This window comes from Pseudophryne corroboree, chromosome 10, assembly GCF_028390025.1.
Source record: "Pseudophryne corroboree isolate aPseCor3 chromosome 10, aPseCor3.hap2, whole genome shotgun sequence".
NCBI classification, from domain to species: domain Eukaryota; kingdom Metazoa; phylum Chordata; class Amphibia; order Anura; family Myobatrachidae; genus Pseudophryne; species Pseudophryne corroboree.
This window is the reverse complement of record NC_086453.1, coordinates 191,671,894-191,699,707: the sequence shown is the minus strand read 5'-3', so window position 1 is coordinate 191,699,707 and position 27,814 is coordinate 191,671,894. Positions and strand designations below refer to the sequence as shown.

The 27,814-nt window shown below is 47.1% G+C and overlaps 1 protein-coding gene across 3 annotated transcripts in view; it reads left to right on the top strand.

The window, feature by feature from the left end:
- The window catches only part of MIB2 (MIB E3 ubiquitin protein ligase 2), a 304,417-nt gene that overhangs the window by 153,335 nt on the left and 123,268 nt on the right, over positions 1-27,814 (top strand). For all 3 annotated transcript variants that reach the window (XM_063943004.1, XM_063943002.1, XM_063943003.1), the window contains exon 3: positions 1,769-1,940. In XM_063943004.1, the coding sequence (XP_063799074.1) occupies positions 1,769-1,940 (172 nt within the window). The remainder of the gene's footprint in view (positions 1-1,768; positions 1,941-27,814) is intronic.

The following is a 27,814-nucleotide window of genomic DNA, read 5'->3' as shown; positions in this document are numbered from 1 at the left end:
ATACTGGCTGCTTTATTTTTACACTGCAATTTAGATTGCAGATTGAACACACCCCACCCAAATCTAACTCTCTCTGCACATGTTATAACTGTCCCCCCTGCAGTGCACATGGTTTTGCCCAACTGCTAACATATTTGCTGCTGCGATCAACTCAGAATTAGGCCCAATATGGACAAAAGTATTTGGCCTCACCTGTTAATTATTGAATTCAGGTGTTTCAACCAGACCCATTGCCACAGGTATATAAAATTAAGCACCTAGCCATGCAGTCTCCATTTGCAAACACAGTGTGGCCCCGCCCCCAGATCCAGGCAGTGTCTGACTATCACAGTGGGGAGGCTGGGCGAGATGCATTTAATTTACTGGCTGTCAGGATCCTGGTGGTCAGGAGACTGACACCGGAATCCCGTCAGCCGGTGAAATGCCGCCGGTCGGAATCCTGACCAAAGTTCACGCCACCACCCGAGAGGGAATGCAATCAGACCCGAAGCATGGCGAGCGTAACGAGGGATTCCGGCTGTCGGGATTCCAGTGTCGGTCTCCTGACCACCGGGATCCCTACCACCGGTATTATATACCCGGCTGAGCTCATAGCTCTCCACCTTATTTCCAGCAACGCACTGAAAATTTGGTGAGTTTTGACTATAAAAATGATTAGAAATAAAACAAATAATACAAGGATTATATTTAAAAAATATATCTGCACATTATTCTAATCATTTTTATAGTCTTAATTTTAAAGGTTACTGGAGTATGACAGGCGAGGCTGTGCCTGACTGCAAGTCACTGGTGTAATCATTTTAAATACATTTTCCTTTCCTACTAGTGCTGCTGCCTGCTGCTCGTCCATGGGAGTGTGTCTGTGAGCTGTGATGTCACGATGCATTGCCATACTCCCAGGGTAGCATCTCGTTTTCCTTTGTGGAGAAGACCTTTCCCATAACCCCCTAGGTCCATGTCACAAACTATTTTGAATAGTAACCTGTGGCGAGAGTAGGCAGACACCGAGCCCGAAGCGTGGCGAGCGAAGCGAGCCCACAAGGGTCCAATGGTGCATGGAAGAAGAAAAAAAAAATTAAGGGAGAAAGGAGAAAACATTTAGGTGCTGTAAGGGCGGAAGTTCTCTCCTGCCCTCTCGTTATGTCACTTCCAGGTCCTGATCACGAAGGGATCATAGACACAACCATACTCCCAGTGTCACTGAAATGAAAGGGAGGCAGCACAGAAACTGACATTACCCTCCTTTTCCATGCCCCCTCCCTTGTAGATCTTGGTGTCAATGTAGTTTCAAAGTTAGTTTTGAAGCCATGTGACCATTCCAAATTTGTTTTACATATATGTTTTGTCCAAGCTAGTTACTGTAGTTGTTATAAGCAATCTTATCAAATGAAAGGGCTATCCCCTTGATATTTTATACTATAGATCAGTGGTTCTCAAAATGTGTGATGTGGCACCCTGGGGTGCCTCAGGGTACTTGCAGGGGTGCCTCAGATTGGTGGTCCAGGACCAATTCAAATTATATATGGTCAATGTAATGGGAAAAACCAGTGCTGGTGGCTGTAAATCATAAAATATATGAACAAACAGAAGTGAATCTTGTCCCTCACCACACAACTGAACCTATGGCTTATGCGACCTTACTGCAGTTTCCTGGTGGTCAGGAAACTGTGCAACGCCTGAAAGGTGCCTAAATACTGATCCCTAAATATCTACCTTGTCTTAGACGTGTTGCCATGGCCTGTTTACAAAAGTTTATCCTATTTCTCAGGCGTCCGTCATCCGAACATCATCTGCGACTGTTGCAAGAAGCACGGAATTCGTGGCATGCGCTGGAAGTGCAAAGTCTGCTTTGACTACGACCTGTGCACTCAGTGTTACATGAACAACAAGCACGACTTGACCCATGCATTTGAGAGATACGAGACTGCCCACTCTCGGCCGTAAGTACTGAGACATATTTATACTGTAAGTAGAGCATGTATGACATAAGGTCTCTTTATGGAGTTTTTTAATTACTTGCTTTTCCCGTGCATAGTATGAATATCTTGCATATATAGACTTTGCTTATTCTTATTTTACTTTAAGCAGTTTTAAACTATCACTTTTGATAGTTTTCCATTATATTTTTAAAGTAGCCACGGCATCACTGCAGGTTGTCTTTACCAGAATAGTATAGTGCTGGCAGAGAAATATTAATAAATGTATCAGCAGACCAATTTCGCCCAATATGGCAGACATACAGGGTCTTTATACTGGGCTCCCCACTGTTACATTAAATTAAAGTGCTTCGCTTAAAAGAAAATTCAGGTTGCAGCCCAGATTAGTATGTTAACCAAATCAGCTCAGGTCGTAGAAACTAGAAATGAAATAAGAAAAACAGACTCTTATTACAGTGTAAGGAAGAGGCAATATGGCCTCTCACATTCTAGTCAACCAGACAACGTGATAACAGTCGTCTGCTTTTACCATTTATTCTTCAGATTAATTTGCATATTTATCACAATCCACACTTTTAATATGTAGATGGCATTATCCAGTCGGATCAAACCACCAGCTTCACAGCTTCTATAAAAAACTATAGAGGTCCTCATGATGTCAGACATGGAGGGACTGCAGCAGATATCTGCTGTGATCCCATTATAGTACATCTGGGGAATACTAAATACCCCCCCCCCCTTCCCTCCTCCAAATAAAAAAGGCTGTTTTGGGGAAATATCCCGCAAATATTTAATGCTGTATAGGCCCCTAAATAACCTGAGCTTGATTAGGTAGCTGGTGTCGAATTTGCCTGTAAAGGACTGCTAAACATAGAGTTATTATGTGTAACGTCATTTTCTTCATCCACATCACTTGCCCAAGTGTACCCCTTCTCCCCAGGATGTGCTAGGTTTTAATGAGAAGTTCTCTCCTAGCAACAAAGGGGGTAATTCCAAGTTGATCGCAGCAGGAATTTAGTTAGCAATTTGGCAAAACCATGTGCACTGCAGGGGAGGCAGATATAACATGTGCAGAGAGAGTTAGATTTGGGTGGGGTGTGTTCAATCTGCAATCTAATTTGCAGTGTAAAAATAAAGCAGCCAGTATTTACCCTGCACAGAAATAAAATAACCCACCCAAATCTTACTCTCTCTGCACATGTTAAATCTGCCTCCCCTGCAGTGCACATGGTTTTGCCCAATTACTAACTAAATTCCTGCTGTGATCAACTTGGAATTACCCCCAAAGACTCTAGCCTTATCTGAGCAGGCTTAGCTGTCAGAAGGGAAGGAGGGCAATGTAACGTGCTTTGTAGGGCTTAGCCGGAGTAATAGACATGTGTAGCATGCAAGAGTGGACAGATTTATTCTGCTATAAAGTAGAAACCTCATGCAGCATACAATAGCACTATACACTGTGCAGCAAACAATGGAAATATGTATAGGCAGCTTCAGAGTTAGATGTATAACGGTCGTACATTACTCATAGGAAACTTGCACGGAAGTACAGTTTGGTGTATTTGCACAAAAGCAGGGCTGTATGTATGATCCTAGAGATGTGTCTGCCTCAGTATCAGCAGCATGAACACCTGCCATCATCAGAGTGTACCTTTATCTGCCCAACACTAGGTGCAAAGAATTCTCCTACTAACAAGCGTAAATACGCTTAGGGGAAGCTGTGCAATGGCTGCACCTGTGGGAACACACCCTTACTGATCTTTATGTGAGATCTCCTTCCCACCCCAGTGCCTGCATTCTGATAGTAATTGTGGGTACAGTAAGAATGGCTCTGCATGCACTGATTCTCTGCCCATGCACAATGAGAACTTGTGCACAATGCAATATGCAGACAGGCGTACGTACAACTCTGCATCATCCCTCAGTGTGCACAGTGTAGCAATACAAATAATAGCTGGTTAATTCAAATACAGCTGTCCATCATTTACAGACCAGCACATACAGTAAAGTATTCCATTGCCAGCCAAATACAGTCCCCTTGCCCAACATGTACAGTTCTCTAGTGGAGGCTTTCAGTATCCTCTGGTATAAAAGCTGCATTAGAGGAGGGGGCAGCTTTTCCCCTGGTCAGCTAAGTGTGGGAGTGAATAGGGTGAACATTGGCAGAAGAAGAAGGGAACAGCAGGGCCGTCTTTTCATATGGGCTCAATGGGTACTTACCCAAGGGCCCCAGGAGTATAAGGGCCATATGCTGATAGCTGAGGGTCCCCTCTTTCCTGGGGTACCAGATTTTTGAAAATCGGCCCTAGGGAACCGGAGATATCTGACTTCAAAGCAGTGGTCCCCATCCGAGCCTGTTAATTGCTCTTCCAAGTCAGATCTCTCGGACTCTGTCTGACTTAGAGTTTTTGTGGGGGTAGTACGATGGGGTATAGATGGGGTCCAAAGAGCCGGTGCACTTTAAAACTTCAAACAGGGTGTGCTGGCTCCTCCCCTCTATGCCCTCCCCCACAGCTCCGTTTAGAAAAATGTGCACTTAGGAGAGGATGCACACTCTGGATCTCCAGAGAATTTCGCTTCAGTTTATTTTAAATGTTTGTTATTTTCAAGTAGGCTGTTAGGCAATCTGCACCGAGGGACGCTGGGGGGGGGGGCCGACACCGGCCTCCTGGAGGTGCCTAGTCTGATCCCGCTGACAGGACAAAGGTCCTGAGGGTTAATGTACCTCAGACATAGCGCTCTTGCACACACACCCGCAGCACACCGCACACCCCCAGCACAGAGCCTGAAGGTGGTGAGTGTTGCCGGGGGGTCCCCCCGGATACTGGTGCGGCATTGTAGCGGGGCGGGCATACGGACTCCCCCTGGGGTGATCGCATAGCCCCCCGTGCAGACTGGCAGCGTTAGTGAAAATAGGTGCTTGTACCTCATTTTACACTTTGTATGGGACTTTGCCAGTATAAATATGCAAGTACCTCTGGCACCATTGGAGGGGGCAGAGCTACCTCAGAGCGGGACCAGCGGCTTCCTGGCGCCATTTCTGCACTCTCAGCGCTGCAGCAGAAAAGTCAGCTCCTCCAGAGGATACGCTACGGCCAGACCGTGGTACAGGGGTGTAGAAAAGGGGGAGAGTCCACTGTGGGAACCTTATATTAGTCTCCTCACACATAATTATACCATATTGCCTAACTTCTGATATCTCCATTATTAGATACAGGCTGGTGCTGGTCCCTCCCTCTCTGAGTCTCTCCACACATACTGGGCTGCGCAGGCTTGCTTGTACCTGTGTCTCTGTGTGTATATGTGTGGATGTAAATGTTACCTGTCAGCATGGTGAAGGAAGCTGTGTGTTCTCTCTGTGACACTAGATTTTCTCCCTCCCCTTCAGATTCTCTCATGTGTGAGTAGTGCAGTCAGCCTTCACAGGATAGTGGAGCTTCTGGGGGTGATTTGCAGGAACCACCTTGGTTAAGTTCTATTAAATATATGACCTGTCCAATGAATTGACTACTGCTAGGCAAGAAAGGCAGCAGTTTCAACAGTCCATGGCTACTCTGATTAAAGATAAATCAGTGGGCAGCCGTGTAACCCCTCTCTCACTTCCACTACCCCAGAAAAGGAGGCTACCTGACATCCTCTCAGAATCTGAGGAGGAGGTACCTGAGGTGGAAGGAGGAGAGGAGTTGGAATCAAATACTGAAGTTGAGGATTCCTCTACAACTCAGGATGTTTCTCAACCTTGCTATTAGCGATGTCTTGCATGTTCCTGGGAACGAGGCAGATGCTCCGCAATCCTTTTTCGCTGAACAAAAGAAAGTGCTAGTCACCTTTCCTGATTCTAAGGAACTGGATGATCTTTTCAAGAAAGAAATTCAAGGTGACAAAGAAATTGATTGCTGCATTTCCTTAGGCTCTAGAGGGGCGAAAAGTCTGCTAAACTCCGCCCGCTGTTGATGCTTCAGTATCAGGCCTGTCAAAAAAGACGGTACTACCGGTTCCAGGGGCTACTGCCTTAATGGAACCTGCAGACAGAAAAATAGAGGGCACTTTGAAATCTATTTATGTGGCAACAGGAGCCTCTCAAAGGCCTGTTATTGCTGGCAGTTGGGTGACCCACGCCATACATACCTGGGCAGGTAGCATTCAACAGGGCCTCACTGGGGATAAGTCCCTGGCTGATATGGTAACGCTGGTTCAGCACATTCAGGATTCTGCTCGGTTTCTCTGTGAAACTATTAAAAGCATAGATACTATTAATGCTCGTACTTCTACCATGGCGGTTTCTGCATGCAGGGCGCTGTTTCTACGCCAGTGGGTGGCGGACGCAGAATCAAAGCGGAGTGTAGAGGCTTTACCTTTCACAGGTGATTGGCTGTTTGGAGGCGAATTGGACACGTGGATTTCGGACGCTACAGCTGGAAAATCCACATACCTCCCATCTGCAGCTCCACCGGCTCGTCACTCCTACACAGGACCTTCGCTACAATCCTTTCGGACTGCTAGGTTCAAAGGGAAAGCCAGAGGCACCTCAAATGCGGCTAGGGGCTCCAGAGGTAGGTCTCGTAAGCCTGCCACCACGGAATCTCAGGACCAGGGCGTCAGCTCTGTCTCCCCAAAATACTCAGCATGACGGTGTCCCTCAGCTCATGGGGGACATCAGGGTGGGAGCTCGGCTGAGATTCTTCAGCCTTATTTGGGAAAGCTCCTGCTAGGATGCTTGGGTGAAAGACCTGGTCTCCCAGGGCTACAAGCTGGAATTCGAGAGTTCTCCTCACAGGTTTTTCAAATCGGGCTTACCGGCTTCCAAGGACATGCGCCTCATGCTACAGGGGGCCATTCAAAAATTGGTCCGGACTCAAGTCATTATCCCAGTACCACTGCACCAGTGGGACGAGGGTTATTATTCCATCCTGTTTGTGGTACCAAACACAGATGGTTCCATGAGGTCCATTTTGAACCTAAAATCATTAAACCCATATCTGCAGGTTTTCCGGTTCAAAATGGAGTCCCTGAGAGCAGTAATCTCAGGTCTGGAGGAGGGGGAGTTCTTAGTCTCTCGACATAAAGGACGCGTACCTCCATATTCCAATATGGCCACCTCCCCAATCCTACCTCCGGTGTGCTCTACTGGACGAACACTACCAGTTCCAGGCGCTGCCCTTTGGACTATCCATGGCCCCAAGGTTTTTCACAAAGGTTTTGGCGGAGATGATGTTCCTACTCTGGATTCAGGGAGTGAACAACTGTTGGACAGCATCTGTCGCACGACAACACTACTGTCACACCGCGGTTGGATTCTGAACTTGCAGAAATCCCACCTCGAGCCGACCCAGCCAGCATCTCCAGTTCCTAGGGATGATATTGGACACGGTGCCAAACCGGGTCTTGGAACATCTTTGCACCCGCCTGTTGGGAAAGATGGTGGCCTCCTACGAGGCCATTACATTCGGCAGATTCCATACAAGGACTTTCCAACTGTCGGGTTTGTATCTGCAGATGCACCAGGTCATACGTCTCTCACCGCAGGCCAGGATCTCTCTCCTGTGGTGGTTGCAACCCTTCGATCTCTTGGAGGGTCGGAGCTTCGGGATCCGGGAGCCTTCGAGGTTGGGAAACTGTCACCCAAGGGGCACAGTTCCAGGGCAGGTGGTCAAGTCACGAAGCCGTTCTTCCAATAAACATACTGGAACTCAGGGCGATCTACAATACCCTGCTACAGGCATCTCACCTGCTGCAAGGTCAGGCCATTCAGGTTCAGTCGGTCAACGCCACGGCTGTGGCATACGCCAATCTGGGTAGCAAGGCATGCAAGGGCAGTATCGGCCATATTCATTCCAGGAGTGGACAACTGGGAGGCAGACTTCATAAGTCATCACGACCGACACCCAGGAGAGTGGGGACTCCATCCGCAGGTTTTTCCGGATGATAACGGATCAGTGGGGCTATCCACAGATCGATCTGATGGCTTCTCGACTCAACAAAAAGCTCTGGCGCTATTGCTCCAGGACAAGGACCCCCAAGCGGTGGCAGTGGACGCACTGACGACGCCTTGGGCCTACCAGCTAATGTACCTGTTTCCTTTGATCCCATTGCTTCCCAGGGTTCTAAAAAGAATCAGAAGGGAAGGGCTTCAGGCAATTCTGATTGCCCCCGACTGGCCTTGGAGAGTTTGTTACGCAGATCTTCTGGCCATGGCCATAGAAAACCCCTGGCCTCTACCTCTGCGGGAAGATCTTCTTCAGCAAGGGCTGTTCGTCTACCCGGACTTACAGCAGCTTCGTTTAACGATATGGCGGTTGAGCTGAAAATTCTAGCTGAAAAAGATATTCTGGGTAAGGTTATTACAGCCATGGTTCAAGCCAGGAAGGCTGTCACATCGCTGTTACCACCAAATCTGGAAATGGTATGTCTCTTCGTGTGATGGCCGAAGGTATTCTTCTGCAGATTTCAACCGACGTTTTTTGCATTTCTTACATGCAGGTGTGGACATGGGCCTACGGTTAGGTTCCCTTAAGGTACAGATCTCGGCCTTGTCCATCATATTCTAGAGGAAATTGGCTGCTTTACTTGAAGTCCAGACGTTTCTACAGGGTATCCTTCACATCCAACCTCCTTTCATGCCTCCACGGCGCCTTGTGATCTAAACGTGGTTTTTACCTTTCTGCAGTCCTCATGGTTTGAACCGTTAATGTCGGTAGAGGACAAGTACCTTACATGGAAGATGGTTATGCTGTCAGCCTTAGCTTCGGCCAGGCGTGTTTTGGAACTCGGAGCTTTGTCTTGCAGGACTCCCTACTTGGTCTTTCATGAGGATAAAGCAGAGCTCAGGACTTGCCAGCAGTTCCTGCCGAAGGTGGTTTCTGATTTCCACCTGAATCAGCCTATCGTGGTTCCGGAGGCTTCGACCACTTCTTCCATTCCGGAGTCCTTGGATGTGGTGTGAGCCCTGAGGATTTATGTCAAGAGGACAGCTGCTGTCCGAAAGTCGGATACCCTCTTTGTGCTGTATGATGCTCACAAGAAGGGTTGTCCGGCTTCGAAACAGTCTATTGCCCGTTGGATTAGGCTTACTATTTAACAGGCCTATGCTTTAGCAGCCTTACCTATTTCTAGGTCTATCAAGGCCCACTCTACTAGCTTGGTGAGTTCTTCCTGGGCGGCTGCCCATGGTGTCTCGGCTTTGCAACTATGCCGGGCCGCTACCTGGTCAGGGACAAATATGTTTGTCAAGTTCTACAGGTTTGATACCCTGGCAAAAGGGGATGTCCAATTCAGACATACAGCCAGGGCCGGCGCCACCATTAGGCAGCTTTAGGCAGCTGCCTATGGGCGCCGGCCACTAGAGGGCGGCGCCGCACATTACAGATTAATGCTTCCTCTATTATTTCCTTAGCTAGACCAGGAGCTGGGATTGTGCAGCCGCCCATCCATTATCAGCAGGCACTGACAGCATGAGTTCTACGCGGTTAACGTAAGCTGGCTCTTGTTAAATGTAGCTCCCCTCCAACCCGCGATAGCACCCAGCATTTCCCGCTCCATGCCACAACCGCATACTCGCGGATACAGCTTCTCTCTCCCCCCGCAATTACATCCCACATAGTCTTACCCTCCCCCCTACCCTTCATCCTAACCGCCCTCGGTAGCGTAACCAACCGCCTTCCCTCCCCATTCCCCACTGAGCAAAGTGACCAGCTATCAAACGGTTAAGATGCATTCAGCCTCCCACCACCCCGCGATTTTCCTCCCTCCCTCCCCACCACCCACCGTGACTGCATCCCGCATAGTCTCTCCCCCTACCCTGCGTGACCATAGGCGTCGGAATGGGGGGGGGGGGCAAGGGGGCAGCTTGACCCCCCCAAACATGATGGAGGAGCTGGTGCGGGGGAGCGCTTCCTTCCGCATCCCCGTAAGCGGCTACTACTTTAAAAGCAGGGTGCTGCCGCAGGCAGGGTGCGGTGCCCCTTCTGTACTGCCCGGCTGTCATGCATCACCAGTGAAGAGACAGCCGGGCAATACAGAAGGGGCACCGCACCCTGCCTGTGGCAGCACACTGCTTTAGAAGCCGCCCACGGGGATACAGTGGTAAGCGCTCCCCCTGCGTTGAAAGAGAGGAGACCGGCACCACGGGGAGGGGGGAGGGAGGGGGGGGGTGTTGAAGGAGAAATCATTCTGGCACCCCTGCCACTGCCCGAACCGAACCACACCGCAGCGCTCTGAGCTGAGCAAACTGACCAGCTGTCAGTCAAGTTAAAACTGTGTGTAGCCAGTAGGTTGCAGGGAATGAGAAGGAGGAGACTGTGAAGCATAAGGAAGACAGGCTGTATTCACTCTTATTTTATTTTGCTACTAACTAACTTGAGTTTTAGGCTCTGAGTCTGTATATATATATATATATATAAAATCATCATCATCTCCTGCAGTGGTGTCTATATAACCGTAATGCTGCTTGTTCCCCCCCTCTGGTGGGACCAGTGAGTAGTACTACTAATCGAGCTGCTGGCACCTGCTTGTTGTACTTAATGCTGCTGTAGAATTAGTTTATTTATTCTTATTATTTTGACTTATAATTGGACCAGTAGTAAAAGAACAATACTGGATATTAACAGACAGACATAGAGGTAGGAAGGCCCTGCTTGCAGGCTTACACTCTATTGGGAGATAGGCATTAATACACAAGGATATGTGCTACGTATTATTGCCAGTGGGTTGGGGACAGGATGCTGGCGGTCAGACGGTTTGAAATCCCAACAGGGGCAGTGGAGGTACAGATGTAGCCTCCATTATCTTTGCTCCCTCTGTGACTAGGCGTGCCTGCCTGGTTGCACCTAGTCACTGTGAGCGTCTCCATCTGGACGGGTGTGGGCGCCCAGACAGACGCTTACAATTGGAAGCTGCTCTGTGCACTCCCGGTGTGACAAGGTAGGCATAGATAACGGAGGCTCCATCTGTAAGTATCCCTAATTCTAACTCCCCCTCCCCGCAGCCTAAACCTAACCCTTTACCCGCAGCCTACACTCTCCTGTGTATACTTACGTTCGGGATTCTGGCGTCGGTATTGTGATAGATTTCTGGATTTTAGTGCCAGTATTCCGAGTGCTGGGATATTTATATAGCACACACATATTCCGCAGCGCTTTACAGAGAATATTTGCCCATTCACATCAGTACCTGCCCCAGTGGAGCTTACACTCTATTTTCCCTACCACATGTACACACACACACATTCACGCTAGAGTTAATATTGTTGGAGCCAGTTAGCTTACCAGTATATTTTTGGATTGTGGGAGGAAACCGGAGTACCCGGAGGAAATCCACTGAAGCACATGCACATACAAACTCCACACAGTTAGGACCATGGTGGGAATCAATGACCGCAGTGCTGTGAGGCAGTAATGCTAACCATTACAATGTCTGTCCTATTGCATAAAGGTCTGTGCAGCTTGCAAATGTTCTTACTGGGTTGTATGATAAGGTCACACAGCAATATTGGCCAGGGGTCAGGAGGATGTGAACGTGAAGAAAGACAAAATATGTGAGGTTATGTATGGACTGTGCAGAGAGGATGAAATTAGATAAGGAGGCATTGAAGGTTATTTGGGTGGGTCCGGAACTTATAAGACCCCGACTCCATACTTTCACCTGAGGGACTGGGAAGTGGTGGGCGGGACGGCTGAAGTTTTGCCTAGGGTGCCGAGAAACCTTGCACCGGCCCTGCATACAGCAGGCGTCTCAGCACGTTCCCATTGTACTAAGTGTCCCCAGTATCCCTTATGGATGTTAGAGAAAATAGGATTTTAATTACCTACCGGTAAATTCTTTTCTCGTAGTCCATAAGGGATACTGGGCGTCCACCTCTGTGCTGTCAATCAGTACGGTATCCATAACAACGGAGGGCGGAACTTGGAGGAGGCGGAGACCATGAATAGTGTGATCTCCCGCCCTCCCCTCATCCTCTGCTCCGCATGCTCCCCCCCATGATTAATGGCTGAGTCCGCTGCTGTACCTGAGGTGGGGGCAGTTCGGTCCCTGTTCCCCCGGCTGGATGCCGCCGCCGCTCTCCCCGGTGATTCTCCTCTTCTCCCTCCTCAAGTTGACCTCAACCATGCGGCCGTCCCCTCCGCGTTTTCCGCTCCCCCCTGGCCGCATCCTCTGACTCCAGGCTGGCGGCGTTGTGGCCTCATGCGGATCCACGGACTATACAACCCGGCCTGACTCCGCTGCTGCTGGCAGTGTCCATGGCAAGCGGTGGGGGCCTGGTCCCTGGAGGGTGTTGTTATGGTGGTGGGGTTTCTGGCTGCACTCTCTCCTGCCTCTCTGTCCCTACTCCCTGGTGCCTCTGTCCCTACCCCCTGGTGCCTCTGTCCCTACCCCCTGGTGCCTCTGTCCCTACCCCCTGGTGACTCTGTCCCTACCCCCTGGTGCCTCTGTCCCTACTTCTTGCTACCTCTGTCCCTACCACCTGGTGCCTCTCTCTGTCCCTACTACCTGGTGCCTCTGTCCCTACTCCCTGGTGCCTACCTCTGTCCCTATTCCCTGGTGCCTCTCTCTGTCCCTGCTACCTCTGTCCCTATTCCCTGGTGCCTCTCTCTGTCCCTGCTCCCTCTGTCCCTACTCCCTGGTGCCTCTCTCTGTCCCTACTCCCTGCTACCTCTGTCCTTTACTCCCTGGTGCCTACCTCTGTCCCTGCTACCTTTGTCCCTACTCCCTGGTGCCTCTCTCTGTCCCTACTCCCTGCTACCTCTGTCCCTACCCCCTGGTGCCTCTCTCTGCCCCTACTCCCTGCTACATCTGTCCTTACTCCCTGGTACCTACCTCTGTCCCTGCTCCCTGATGCCTCTCTCTGTCCCTACTCCCTGCTACCTCTGTCCCTACCCCCTGGTGCCTCTCTCTGTCCCTACTCCCTGCTACATCTGTCCTTACTCCCTGGTGCCTACCTTTGTCCCTACTCCCTGGTGCCTCTCTCTGTCCCTACTCACTGCTACCTCTGTCCCTACCCCCTGGTGCCTCTCTCTGCCCCTACCCCCTGCTACATCTGTCCTTACTCCCTGGTACCTTTGTCCCTACTCCCTGGTGCCTCTCTCTGTCCCTACTCCCTGCTACCTCTGTCCCTACCCCCTGCTGCCTGTCTCTGTCCCTACTCCCTGCTACCTCTGTCCCTACTCCCTGGTACCATATAAAACATGTATAACATGCTCTACCTGGCGCAATTGTATAGAACACTAACTGGCGCAATGTGTGTAATGTGCTCTACCTGGTGCAATGTGTGTAACGTGCTCTAACTGGCGCAATGTGTGTAACGTGCTCTACCTGGTGCAGTGTGTATAACGTGTTCTACCTGGCACAATCTGTATAACGTGTTCTACCTGGCGCAATCTGTATAACGTGCTCTATCTGGTGCAATCTGTATAACGTGCTCTACCTGGTGCAATGTGTGTAACGTGCTCTACCTGGTGCAATGTGTGTAACGTTGCTCTACATGGCGCAGTGTGTATAACGTGTTCTACCTGGTGCAATCTGTATAACGTGTTCTACCTGGCGCAATCTGTATAACGTGCTCTACCTGGTGCAGTGTGTATAACGTGTTCTACCTGGCGCAATCTGTATAACGTGTTCTACCGGGCGCATTGTGTGTAACCTGCTCTACCTGGTGCAATGTGTGTAACGTGCTCTACCTGGTGCAATGTGTGTAACGTGCTCTACCTGGTGCAACGTGTATAGGGTGTTCTAACTGGCGCAATCTGTATAACGTGCACTACCTGGCGCAATCTGTATAACGTGCTCTACCTGGTACAATGTGTATATAACGTGCTCTACCTGTGTGGTGTAATGTGAATTGGTACTGTTATGTGGCCGTGCTCTTTCCCCATGAAGCCACACCCCTAAATTTTTGGTGCGCGCCTTCAGCAGGTATGGCAGGGAGAGCACCAATTTACTTTCTGCCAAAGGGCACTGAAATGTCTAGTTCCAGCTCTGGGGAAGAGTGTCCTGTATGCTACACAGCCCAGTAGCATTGTCACCCCCTCCTCCCCCTCGCAATACTTTTGTAGTGTCCAAATCAAGTCTGTTTTTATATTTGAATAATTAATAAGATTAATATGAACCTTCATTCCGATGGGACCCAGAAAAGGACAGATAGGACCCCAATTTTTAAAAGTGAGGGGTCCGTGGGACCTGCTTTTTTTTGGGCTCAGCGCGGTCACTGCACCCATAAATGCCTTCTTCCTGTCAATCTCCTTGCGATTGGTTGTGCGAATGGATTCATCGCTAGAAGCATGGCACAGCAACGATGCTGTTTGTACCTGTATAGTGTTCATTCTAGGATTTTTTTAGGGCAGGGTGCTGATCATTGAGGAGGGCACATTTTCATTGTGAAGGGCACATTATTGATGTGACTCTTTGCGCACAAAGCATAGCGCATATGTTTATAGTTTTTATATATTTTCCCTTTAATGTATCATTTACCGCTACATACATATAGGACAGCCATGTAACACCCAACATCTGTACTGAGAAAAATACTATATGTGTCCAGTCTCCTTGAAAGAAAGGCAATAGTATATACACATAATAAGTAGATAATAATAAATGTCTCCTCCACTGATGAAGTAGTTATAATCCCTATGTGTTATAAAACAGAAAAGTTAAGCAGAGGGTTAAAATATACAGTATAGGTACAAAATAAAATGCTGTTCTTCTAGTAATGAAATAGTGTAAGCAGTACATGCTCACTGCTTACCCTGTTATTTCCCTCTATATCAGAGTGCTGTGTTATGCAGGAAGCCACAGCAGTGATGCCATTTACAGTGCCTCCTCTGCCATCCAGTTCATTAAGGATAGAAATTGTTTCCAATTTTAGAGGTAGGCAAGGAGTAGACAGCTACATTGTAACATGCACTCTGTTGCATTCTGTATACAAGGGGGCGATTTATGATCCTGCAGGGTGCACTGAAAAAGGGCAGGGTGCTTTTTCACATTTCAAAAATGGGCAGGGTGCAGCACCCTGCTGAAACAGCCTAGAAGGAACACTACCTCTGTATGACACGCGTGCGCATTGTGGTGCATATGCTAGCGCAGTAGTAACCTGATCGCTGCGCTGCGAAAAAAACGGCAGCGAGCGATCAACTCCTTATGGACTACGAGAAAAGGATTCACAGGTAGGTAATTAAAATCCTATTTTTTCAAAAGTGTAATGATTGGCTGGTGCGTTATCACCTTGCCCTTATCACTTCTTTATCACTGCTTTATCACTTCTCCAGGCTTACATCTGCCCCAAAGAGTGATAAATGACCAGCCAATCCGCTTCCTAAAGGGCCCTTAACACTGGGCGATATTACTGAAAAATATGAACACTCTCGTTCATTAATGAACGAGATACCATTCATATCTTTCAGTGTGGAGGCAGCAATGATGAACGATGCGCGTCCCTGCGCTCGTTCATCGCTGGGCCCCGTCGCTTGTGTATGCAGGCCAATATGGACGATCTCGTCCATATTTGTATGCACTGCTATGGAGCCGGGTGACGGGGGGAGTGAAGAAACTTCACTCCCCCTTCACCTCCCCCCCCCTTCCCCCGCTGTCGGGTCGCCCGTCACCCGTATCGGCGGTCGGGCAGCTTGGCGGCGGGTCGCGCAGTGTGTAGGGCCTATAACTGTCATGTAACATTGTTGGCTGTGTTTGAAAAATGATAGTTAGGAGCTGGTTGGCTGGTCATTTATCTCTATCAGTCTCCACTTTATCACTTTTTAAGGCTTAATACATTTAGGCGAAAATGCATTATCTATTCTGGGACCCGCCCCAGTCCATGTCTTACCACCAAACTCAGATGGGTTCTCTTTCATGGAAACTGTGACTGCTACTGAAATTTACCGGCCAAAACTTGTCACTGTGTCAAACTAGGTGTTAATGAGCCCAGAGATAGTCGTACAAGGAGTAAACATAAGACTACATCCCTTAAGAGTTTAGGGATTTTTTTCCATAGAGTTCCATGAGGGTTAGAACTGCATGTTTTTTTTTATGATTAAAGAAAATGGCAATACAATTGTGTATTTTACCACTTCCACAATTTTGCAATAAATAAAATAAACTTCTACAAAACTCTGATCAGCAACAGTGATATTACTATACTCGTGGATTCCTCTGTCCTCATGGATTCCTACCTAGCGTTCCCTAATTCACCCTGAACTTTGCAAATCTAAACTGTCACTTTTGGACCTACCTCTTTCCAGAGGCATAGTCCCTGTATTCCCAAAGTCTCTCATCGATTTCAGATCGCAAATGCCGGGTCGCACCTGGAAATTGGAAACGGGTCCTTCCCGGTTGGGACCTGGAATTGTACCATGAGAATTTGCTTCCCGACCCTGCAAAATGCCGGGAGGGGTTGCCATCGGGGTGGGGACCACTGCGGCATCAGGTGCGGAGGCTGAGCTGGGAGATGAGATCATCTCCGTGCCTCCTCTCCCTATGCTGTGAACCGGTACTGGGTCACATTGACCTGGGTAACCCGTTCACACTGCACCTGACCCGGTTAATAACCCGAGAATAACCCGGTAATATAACCGAGGATAACTGGGTTGAAATACCGGGTCAGGCGACCCAGGAATTCGGGAGTGACCCTTTCACACCGCACAGCGTCCCGCATCGACCCATCAATATACCGAATTATTTGTGCAGTGTATAAGGGGTATCAGTCTCAACCCTACTCCTTTTCTTACATCATCTCCATTGTAGCAGTTTTTGTACCCCGTGACATGTAGATTGAAAGCTCTCCTGAGCAAGGCACACGTGTACCAGTTTGTAAATGTAAGTCACTTTGTACACATGTATGAGGTGTCTCTGATACTTATAAATACAATCAATTATATTGATAAGAGATAATAGAAATAAATTCTGCTACATCTCAAATTTGTGCTGTAACAATTACACAGTCCACCAGCAGAGGGAGACAAATTCTTTATTAATAATAGAGCAGTTCCGCAGCTCTCTACAGAATACAGAATAGGGAGGCACCTATAAAAACTGCTGCAGAATAGTAGTTTGGATTCTGCACATTTTTATACAATTACCTGTGCATCAGGCTTCATAAAAGAAGGGACAACCTCATATATGTTATTCTCTGTTTAAATGTAATGCTATTGGCAATAGAATAATTGTTGCGGCTGGTAAAAAGATCATGTTCCTAGCTAATTGGCATGTTATGCGATGAACAGCAAAATCATTTGAGACAATCCCAGAGGTATTAGCATTTCTTGTTAAAACATAATCTACTGTAAAAACTGCCATGGAGTGGCTGCGAGAATGACCAGGAGCATCGGTTGTGAACAAAATCCCTATCGCTATAGTCTTTTATACTGTAAAATGATAGCGATATCTAAGCGTAGATAGGAATAGTGTACAATGTGATTGGATTATAAGTAATGTTCAATATTTCATTGCTTTAAAGTATACTTGTTGTCTAGACAAATGTGTCTTTATTTATAAAGTACCCTTGGTGCATATAGCGAAATGCTTTGATACTAAAATAATGTACTGTACCTAGATTTTCCAGCCAGCGCATATCAGGGTTGTGATGCTGACTGTACAAAAGTGTCAACCTTACATCAAAGTACAACCTTCTACCACTTTAGGGCCACAAATGTTTCTGTTCTAAAATACTGTTCAGTTAGACTCATTTATGACTTAAATTAACAAAGATAATCTGGAATGTTTTTATTACATGTGACTTGTTTGTGAAGCATCAGTGAAGACCGCGGTTTTGCGGGTTGTACCAAGAATCATGACAGTGCACCCTAACAATTCAATAAGAGCTAGTGACATCACTGAAGGGGAAGCGGTTAAAATACCGCTAGTCGGGATCCCCGCAGTCACAATGCCGACACCGGAATCCCCAGTAGCGGTATTCTCCCTCTGTGGGTATCCATGACATACATAGAGAAATAATAGAATCTGTGGCAATCGCAGCGAGCACTGTGCCCGCAGTGTGGTGAGCGCAGCAAGCACACAAGGGGCTTTTTAATGCTTGCCCCGCTGCCGGCATTACAGCAGACAGGATCCCGCTGTCGGGATCATGACAGCCGGTATCCCGCTATCGGGATCCCGTCCGCCGACATTTCATACTGATCCCCTCTGAAGCACTAGTTCCTAATAAAGTGACAGCCTGCTTTCTTCTAAATATGTAATATTGGTTCAGCCTAAATACAGTATGGCTACTATATTTTTCTATGAAATAATGTAGGGATAATTATATAACACAGATTTTCAATGAACAAACTAAAAGCGTCATCTTATATCATTCTGTTTGTGTATGTGAAGTGATTATTTTGACCACTTGGCGGAGAACATGATCATATAAAGCTGTGAGAATACGAGTGCGGAGAGCTCCTGCTGTGCTCACAGTGGTGGATTGGTACTTGTGAGGGCTATTTTGCTACTGGTTGTGAACTGTAATCTACTGTATGACTAAAGTTCTTGTGAAATGTCCAGGCACAGAACCGTATATAAGCAACACTGCACAGTGAAGAAGTCAGCATATTCAATTCCTTCACAAACTTGTTATTGATTTATTTATTACCATACCAGTTATTTATATATCGCACACATATTCTGCAGCGCTTTACAGTGCCCATTTATATAGCACTTTACAGAGAATATTTGGCCATTCACATCAGTCCCTGCCCCAGTGTAGCTTACAATCTATGGGGTGATTCAGACCTGATCGCTGTGCTGCTAACTTTGCTGTCCTGCATTCAGATGGTCGCTGCCTCCAGGGGGAGTGTAAATTTGCCGTGCAAGTGTGCGATCGCATATGTAGCTGAGCTGCAAAAATCCACTTTGTGCAGTCTGTGCGCAACCCAGGACTTACTCCTCCAGTGCGATGAGAACGGGCTGATCGGGGCCGGAGCTGACGTCAGACACCCTCCCTGAAAACGCTTGGGCACGTCTGCGTTTTTCCGGACACTCCCAATAAATGGTCAGTTACCGCCCACAAACGGTCTCCTCCTGTCAATCACCTTGCAAACGCCCGTGCAAACAGATTTTTCGCACCATCCCATCGCTGACTGGTAATGCCCTTTGTTGCTGTCCGATGCATGTGCGCATTGCGGTGCATGCGTATTCACAGTTACTACCTGATCGCCCGCTGTGCGAAAATGCACAGCAGCAATCCGTTCTGAATCACCCCCTATATTCCCATGTACACATTCGTGCTAGGGTTAATTTGGTTGGGAGTCAATTAACCTACCGGTATATTTTTGGATTGTGGGAGGAAACCGGAGTACCCGGAGGAAACCCACGCAAGTACGGACAGAATATACAAACTCCACATAGATAGGGCGATGGTAGGAATCGAACCCTTAACTTCAGTGCTTAACCATTACACCATCCGTACTGCCAAGAGAGGCCGCTGGAGAGCCATGATCTTCTACGAGTACAAGAGTGGTCTGTGACAGCAGGAGATGTTTGACTGACTGCTTTTGGAGAGAAAGCACCATCCTGAATCACTTTGTTTGCGTGGTTTGCAGAATTTCGGAATGGGAGACGGTCCCTGGAAGATGAGCAGCATTGCAGCCAGCCTGTGTCTGCCATCAATGAGGACAACATTGCTGGCATGTGGGAAATAGTTGAGGTGGATGCCAGGGTGCCCAGTTAGTTTCTGTTTCACGGAAAGCTAGGCCTGTGCAAGGTTTTTGCTTGCTGGATGACCCATCTGCTGACTCGAGAGCAGGTGAGGCTCGGGTGATTTGGTGCCGCAATATGCTGGCCAGGTTTGATGGTGGTTGCTCAAACTTTGTCTGGGAGATCATCAGTAGTGATGGATCCTGTATCAACAGTTTCGACCCCGACACCACACAACAGTTGGCCCAGTGTACCCCAGTTGGAGGTGCTCCGACATTGAGCGCAGCTTGGCCAAGCAGATGGTGGCTGTTTATGTGGCCAAGACTAGTCATGTAGCTACCATACCACTCATGCAGCAGCGCACCATTACTGGGGACTAATACGCAAACTGATGCCTACCGCAAGTGCTGGAAGCCATTTTCATGCGCAGTCCAAGAACTTGCGCTCGTGGTGCCCTTCTCTATCACTCATGCAGCAGCGCACCATTACTGGGGACTAATACGCAAACTGATGCCTACCGCAAGTGCTGGAAGCCATTTTCATGCGCAGTCCAAGAACTTGCGCTCGTGGTGCCCTTCTCTATGTCCAGACCTGGCCCCCTGCCACAAATCAATCGCAAGATGCATGGGATTCGTTTTGAGTCACATGAAGCTGCAGTGGAGGCCTTCATCTAGCATGTACAAGACATACTGCTTTGGACTTGTCCAGCTGCTTCACCAACTTTGCATAGACTCCTCTGGTGAATACTCTGATCGGAAAACTTATTGCACACCCTGGGTACAGGTATGTAAAATGAAGCCTCCTGGACCTGGCATGAGGAAATTAAAGGCGTATGGCATTTTTGCAAAATGAAAAGCTCTCCTAATTACAAGCCAGTTAAAATGCTACTCCAGAATAGTTATTGTGTAATAGCACTATTAATACATGTATCAGTTTATGCTTATAGTTACAGGCAATTAGTTGTGTATGTAATATACACTTGGGTTGCATTTCTCTCTACGTATTATAATGGCCAATGTTATAGGTTAGTGCCGGATGAATTTATATAATACTGTATGTCAGTATTAGGCATGTTAGGGACACACCTGATGACATTCACCTTGACGTGATAGGTGGTCATGCATTTTTGCCAAAACATATGCTAAGAACCTTATCTATACCCCATGTTAACTGTAGAGCTTATTATAATTATTTTAATCATGTATACTAGTGCTTAGAGTGTGTACCTGCATTTTCTTTTTTTCTGTAAGACAATTTGGTGGTTTGGGCTAGACTTGTAAGGATTGCACCGACGTATAAAACAACTATTTATAGACCCTGAACTTTTTATGATTTACATACAGATGGAGCCACGCTAATCATGGCTCCATCTGTGCCTAGTCGCTCCCGGCGAGGCAGACCACCGGGAGTGAACGGGGCCCGCGTGTGTCGTAGCCGCTCACACGCCCCATTCAAAGTGAATGGGAGTGTCTGTGTACGCTCGCCGTAATCTGTAATTTACATCAGTCCAGAGCACCTGCTGCCATTTTTCTACACCCCAGTTCCTATGTTTTTGTGGATAGTTGAGTCGCTTGGCCTTGATGGATTTAAGCAAGTCTACATCCACAGAAAATCTGTGGTTAGTTCTCCAAGATGTTTGGAACAACCTCCCTGCTGAGTTCCTTCAAAACCTGTGTGCAACTGTACCTTGAAGAATGTATGCTGTATTGAAGACAAAGGGTTATCACACCAAATACTGATTTGATTTAGATTTCTCTTCTGTTCATTCACTTTGCGTTTTTTGTTAATTGATAAAAATAACACTTCTATTTTTGAAAACATTCTTACTTTGCGGTACACCTACCTAAAACTTTTTCACAGTACTGTACATCTGATCTATTAGATTATTTAGCCTTCACATTTAAGCTTGCATCTTTTATTTATAATCCCTGTGGTTGAAGGCCTGCAATGCAGACCCATAATTACCAGCTGTTGCTAATTTCAAGAGCTGATCCCAAGTCTACATATTTTTCCTAGGAATTTTCAGGACCTTGTCAAGAATTATGGAGTGAAGGTAGGGCTAGGAAATAATGTGTTCCTCAGTTTTGTTTAACACGAAAAAAAATAATAATATTGGGTGGCATAACTTTTTCTTCATGATAAATGTAAAAATAGAAAGTTTTAGGAAAGAATCCATTTCTTAGGGTTACACTAAACAGCAGATTCTCAATACAGTAGGTCTATTCAGAGCTCATATACATAGAGTACTGCCCATTGTATATTCGCCACAGTACCGTGGCTAGTGCCCAAGTGCAGCTTTCTTTGGAACCACAGATTTCTATATTGTATGTTATGTGCGTTGTGAAAGTTACACAGGGTTACACAGGCTTCTACAAACACCATTATGGTGTTCTTGTATGGCAAGATCCAGGCAGATTTTTTTTTTTCTACACATCTGTACCTTTAAGAATTAATGTGCGTCTTATTAGAATCCTTTAGTGTTTGCGGATGTGGAGCATTAATGCACTTAAATAGGATACCAAAAATTGTCCCTTTTAGTCCAAGCTTTTAACTCCTAGATTGTTCATCTTAGATGGAAAATTGTAAATCGCTTTTCAGATACACCTGCCAGCAGCAAGTTCTCTCTGGAAATAATTGTCAAGAGTTGGCATCTGTGACACGCATGTAAAAGAAGGCTGGCTGTGTGTACACTATTTTACTGTTTCCATTGAACCCTGATTACATCATGTGCATAGTTGCCAGTGAAGCAGGTTTTGCATTACATACACTTATATACTTAACTTCAGAGCTGTGAGCAGTTCCTGTGGATTTGATCGTAAAAGTTTGGACAAAAAAAATATAACAAATCTGAGAATAAGTTGGTAACTTGTCTGCAATTTGTTTGATCACCCATTGTTATGAAACTCCTGCACGATTACATAAGACCCCTACAGCCACTAGGGAGGGTCTTATGCCTATAACAACCACCCATTGTTCCCTTAGTGTTTTGTACATACACCAGTACTTAGAATGCCGCTAGGTCTTAAACCTCCAGGCAGTAGAGGCTTATATAACCGTCAGGAGATCGCAGGATGTAGCTGGAGATGTAATGCAGGATAATTCCCATATGGCAGAGATTTAATACTAACAGACTTTAAATAATAGCAGTATTCTAGTATTTTCCAAAGACAGTGAAACAAATGGTAATAAGAATACTTCCAGGGAGCAGAGCCGGCCCTAACCAATATGATGCCCTAGGCAAAATTTTGACTGGTGCCCCCTAGCACCACCGCTGGTTCCGCCTCTGACCTTGCACCTCTTTCCCAGCACCATCATCCCTCATCCATAACAGTCCTTGTTTTGGTGTTTGTACCCCCTATATTTTAAATAGGAACAGTTCGCACATTTGGCGCACAGCCCAAAAAGTGGTGTGTTTTTGCTGGCAAGGGGCATGGCCACACAATAGTAACCCCAATTCCAATTACGCCACACAGTACTGCAACTTTATTCACATTTGATCATGTGATAGTGTCCATAATTCATATTACATCCCACAGTAGTATCACTTTACCTTCTAAACGTTACTCCTCACAGGAGAGCCCCTTATTCACATTACATCACACTGAATTGCTCCTTATTCACATTAGATGACACAGTAGTGCCCTTTCTATATGCAACGCCACATAGTAGAGCACCTTATACACATAATGCCACACATTAGTAATGCATGTATACACCTAATTCCACACAGTAATGCCCCTTACACACATGAGACACCTTATTAATGTCCTTATAAACATAATGCGCCTTACACATTATGACGGCCTTTATTAATGCCCTTTTACACATAAGGGGGTAAATTTACTAAGATGGGAGTTCTATTTAAGATGGGATGTTGCCCATAGCAACCAATCAGATTCTACTTCTCATTTATCTAGCACCTTCTAGATGATAGTACCTGGAATCTGATTGGTTGCTATGGGCAACATCCCATCTTAAATAGAACTCCCATCTTAGTAAATTTACCCCAATGTCTCTTACACATATGCCGCACATTATTAATACCCTTATACACATAATGACACACATAGTGCCCCCTATACATTTGCTGCACATTATTAGTGCCCCTATACACATAATGACACACATACAGTAGTACCCTGTTACACATATGCCGCACATTATTAATGCCCTTATACACATAATGACACACATAGTGCCCCTTACACATATGTTGCACATTATTAGTGCCCCTATACACATAATGACACACATACAGTAGTACCCTGTTACACATATGCCGCACATTATTAATGCCCTTATACACATAATGACACACATAGTGCCCCCTACACATATGCCGCACATTATTAATGCCCTTATACACATAATGACACACATAGTGCCCCTTACACATATGTTGCACATTATTAATGCATTTTTACATGACACACATAATGCTCCTTACACATATTCCGAACACTACTGCACAACCAACCCACTCATATGCACACAGCACTCACACTGCCACTAACACTGTGACCTCTGCCTCTGCTTGGATACAGATGTGTCCTCATAAATCTTGCCTCAATGCTAACGTCGGGCACCTTTTTTTATGAAAATGCATCTTATTTGCATTGCTATGTGGCTAGGATGCACAAGCAGCTTCTGCTGATTAAAATGATATGCAGCATGCCTATATACTGTGTGAGACTGTGGCTGTATCTGCATATGAAATGCTACACATAGAATATAGGCATGCCGCATATCATTTTAATCAGCAGAAGCTGCTGATGCCCCTAGGCATATCAAATGCCCTAGGCAATTGCCTAGTTTGCCTATACCTATGGCCGGCTCTGCCAGGGAGTAATATGTAGGTAATATATGTTGATAACGTAAGTGACAGCATATGCCACACAGTGCAATCTCAGAAGATATTCACAGCAGCTACTAATGAAGTAGCAATGGTTGTATCCAAAAGTTTATGCAAGCCACAGGTAGTATCCACAGTAAGGGAGATAAACACTGTTCCAAACAGCAACTACTAATGAAGTAGCAGTAATAAAGAATATTGGTTCATGTATGCCACTGGTAATACAGGTTGAGTATCCCTTATCCAAAATGCTTGGGACCAGGAGTATTGTGGATATCGGATTTTTCCGTATTTTGGAATAATTGCATACCATAATGAGATATCATGGCGATGGGACCCAAGTCTAAGCACAGAAGGCATTTATGTTTCATATACACCTTATACACACAACCTGAAGGTCATTTTAGCCAATATTTCTCTAACGTCCTAGTGGATGCTGGGGACTCCGTAAGGACCATGGGGAATAGACGGGCTCCGCAGGAGACTGGGCACTCTAAAGAAAGATTTAGTACTACCTGGTGTGCACTGGCTCCTCCCTCTATGCCCCTCCTCCAGACCTCAGTTAGAATCTGTGCCCGGCCAGAGCTGGGTGCTTTTAGTGAGCTCTCCTGAGCTTGCTAATAAGAAAGTATTTTAGTTAGGATTTTTTATTTTCAGAGAGCTTCTGCTGGCAACAGACTCTCTGCTACGTGGGACTGAGGGGAGAGAAGCAAACCTACTAACTGCGGCTAGGTTGCGCTTCTTAGGCTACTGGACACCATTAGCTCCAGAGGGATCGAACACAGGCCTGACCTTGTCGTCCGTTCCCGGAGCCGCGCCGCCGCCCCCCTCGCAGAGCCAGAAGTCAGAAGCCGGCAGAAGCAAGAAGACATCGAAATCGGCGGCAGAAGACTCCTGTCTTCACATGAGGTAGCGCACAGCACTGCAGCTGTGCGCCATTGCGCCCACACTACCCACACACTCCGGTCACTCTAGGGTGCAGGGCGCAGGGGGGGGCGCCCTGGGCAGCAATTAGGATACCTCTTGGCAAAAAGACACATATATACAGCTGGGCACTGTATATATGTACGAGCCCCCGCCATTTTATTACACAGACTCTGTACTGAAGCCCGCCGCTGAGGGGGCGGGGCCTTCTTCCTCAGCACTAACCAGCGCCATTTTCTCTTCACAGCTCCGCTGAGAGGAAGCACCCCAGGCTCTCCCCTGCAGTATCAAGGTAGAAAAAGGGTAAAAAGAGAGGGGGGGGCACATAAATTTAGGCGCAAAATTATCATAAACAGCAGCTACTGGGTAAACACTAAGTTACTGTGTAATCCCTGGGTTATATAGCGCTGGGGTGTGTGCTGGCATACTCTCTCTCTGTCTCCCCAAAAGGCCTTGTGGGGTCCTGTCCTCAATTAGAGCATTCCCTGTGTGTGTGCGGTGTGTCGGTACGTTTGTGTCGACATGTTTGACGAGGACGGTTACGTGGAGGCAGAACAAGTGCAAGTGACTGTGGTGTTGCCGCCGACGGCGCCGACACCTGATTGGATGGATATGTGGAAGGTATTAAATGATAATGTAAGCTCCTTGCATAAAAGGTTGGATAATCAGTCAGGGTCTCAACCCGTGTCTGATTCTGCAGCTCAGAGGCCGTCAGGGTCTCAAAAGCGCCCACTATCCCAGTTGGTTGACACAGATGTCGACACGGATTCTGACTCCAGTGTCGATGACGATGAGGCAAAGTTGCAGCCTAAAATGACTAAAGCCATCCGATACATGATTATAGCAATGAAGGATGTATTGCACATACCGGAGGAAAACCCTGTCCCTGACAAAAGGGTGTATATGTATGGGGAGAAAAAGCAAGAGGTGACTTTTCCCCCTTCACATGAGTTAAATGAATTATGTGAAAAAAGCATGGGATTCCCCCGATAAGAAAGTGCTGATTTCCAAAAGGTTACTTATGGCGTACCCTTTCCCGCCAACGGACAGGATGCGCTGGGAATCCTCCCCTAGGGTAGATAAAGCTCTGACACGCTTATCTAAAAAGGTGGCCCTGCCGTCACAAGATACGGCCGCCCTAAAGGATCCTGCAGATAGGAAGCAGGAAAGTATCCTGAAGTCTGTTTATGCACACTCAGGTACTATACTGAGGCCGGCTATTGCGTCGGCCTGGATGTGTAGTGCTGTAGCAGCATGGACAGATAATCTGTCTTAGGAAATGGATATCTTAGACAAGGATACCATTTTACTGACCCTGGGGCATATAAAAGACGCTGTCCTATATATGAGGGATGCCCAGAGGGACATTTGCCTACTGGGCTCTAGAATAAATGCAATGTCAATTTCTGGCAGAAGGGTCCTGTGGACTCGGCAATGGACAGGTGATGCCGACTCCAAAAAGCACATGGAGGTGTTACCTTACAAGGGTGAGGAATTGTTTGGGGACGGTCTCTCGGACCTAGTTTCTACAGCTACGGCTGGGAAGTCAAACTTTTTGCCATATATTCCCTCACAGCCTAAGAAAGCACCGTATTACCAAATGCAGTCCTTTCGATCACAGAGAAGCAAAAAGGTCAGAGGTGCGTCCTTTCTGGCCAGAGGCAGGGGTGGAGGAAAGAAGCTGCACAACACAGCTAGTTCCCAGGAACAGAAGTCCTCCCCGGCTTCCACTAAATCCACCGCATGACGCTGGGGCTCCACAGGAGCCAGGAGCGGTGGGGGCGCGTCTCCGAAATTTCAGCCACCAGTGGGTTCGCTCACAGGTGGATCCCTGGGCTATACAGATTGGGTCTCAGGGATACAAGCTGGAATTCTAAGTGATGCCCCCTCACCGTTACCTCAAATCGGCCCTGCCAGCTTCTCCCATAGAAAGGGAAGTAGTGTTAGCGGCAATTCACAAGTTATATCTCCAGCAGGTGGTGGTAAAGGTTCCCCTCCTTCAACAAGGAAGAGGATACTATTCCACAATGTTTGTGGTACCGAAACCGGACGGTTCGGTCAGACCCATATTGAATTTAAAATCCCTGAACATTTATCTGAAAAGATTCAAGTTCAAAATGGAATCGCTCAGAGCGGTCATTGCAAACCTGGAAGAGGGGGATTTTATGGTGTCTCTGGACATCAAGGATGCGTACTTGCATGTCCCCATTTATCCACCTCATCAGGAGTACCTCAGGTTTGTGGTACAGGACTGTCATTACCAATTCCAGACGTTGCCGTTTGGCCTGTCCACGGCACCGAGAATATTTACCAAGGTGATGGTGGAAATGATGGTGCTCCTTCGGAAGCAAGGGGTTACGATTATCCCATACTTGGACGATCTCCTCATAAAGGCCAGGTCCAGGGAGCGGTTGCTGATCAGCGTAGCACTCTCTCAGGAAGTGTTGCAACAGCACGGCTGGATTCTGAATATTCCAAAGTCGCAGCTGATTCC